Source organism: Corvus brachyrhynchos, unplaced genomic scaffold (genome assembly GCF_000691975.1).
Source record: "Corvus brachyrhynchos isolate BGI_N302 unplaced genomic scaffold, ASM69197v1 scaffold1806, whole genome shotgun sequence".
Lineage (NCBI taxonomy): Eukaryota > Metazoa > Chordata > Aves > Passeriformes > Corvidae > Corvus > Corvus brachyrhynchos.
The window spans coordinates 12510-13201 of NW_008238690.1; the positions used below are offsets into that span (position 1 = coordinate 12510).

A 692-nucleotide genomic window follows, 5' to 3' on the forward strand; every position below is an offset into this window, starting at 1 on the left:
CCCCTGCGGGGATCCCTCCCGGCTCCTGTATGGAACCCCCATGCCCCTGCAGAGAACCCCTCGACCCCTATAGGAACCCCCGAAGCCCATATAGGTTCACCACAAAACCCCCCAGCCGCACCGACCGTTTCTGGGCCTCGAGCCCCCAGAGCCGGATCTGCCGGTCGTACTGGGCCGCCTCCTCCTCGCTGATGCCGCCAGGGCCGGACTCGTCCTTCTCCACCATCGCGGCGGTCCCTGAGACCCCCTCAGGGTCTCTCACGACCCCTCAAAGCCCCTCAGACCTTTCAAACCTCTCAAGGCCCCTCTCGACACCTCAGAGCGCCTCACGGTCCATCAAAGCCCCTCACGACCCCTCAAAGCCCCTCACGACCCCCCCAGACCCCTCACGGTCCCTCAGACTCCTCACAGCGCCCCCTGGCGGCCCGCGCAAACCCCCGCGCAGCGCCCGCCGCCGCTCCACATCCCTCCGGGCTGGGGGGGACGCACCGAATCCACTCCCGGTGCTCGCGGCCCCTCAGGGGAAAACAACGCCCAGAGGTTTCTCCTTCCGCCGTTTCACGCCGGTGTGACGGCGTGAGACCGAGATCACGGGTTTTGGGTGCCTCCCCGTGCGCAGTGTGGCACAGCCAGTGTTGTTTCCCCCCCCCCCTCCGGGCTGAGATGGACCCGTCCTCCGCTCTTTCAGGGCG

The 692-nt window shown here is 67.9% G+C and overlaps 1 protein-coding gene across 1 annotated transcript in view; it reads right to left on the reverse strand.

Moving 5' to 3' along the window:
• SAE1 (SUMO1 activating enzyme subunit 1) overlaps nucleotides 1-379 on the reverse strand; it is a gene marked incomplete at its 3' end in the record, with an annotated part of 4750 nt that extends 4371 nt beyond the window's left edge. Inside the window, exon 1 of the mRNA XM_008636701.2 lies at nucleotides 126-379. Coding sequence (XP_008634923.2) covers nucleotides 126-226 — 101 coding nt within the window. The remainder of the gene's footprint in view (nucleotides 1-125) is intronic.
• Nucleotides 380-692: the final 313 nt, after the last annotated feature.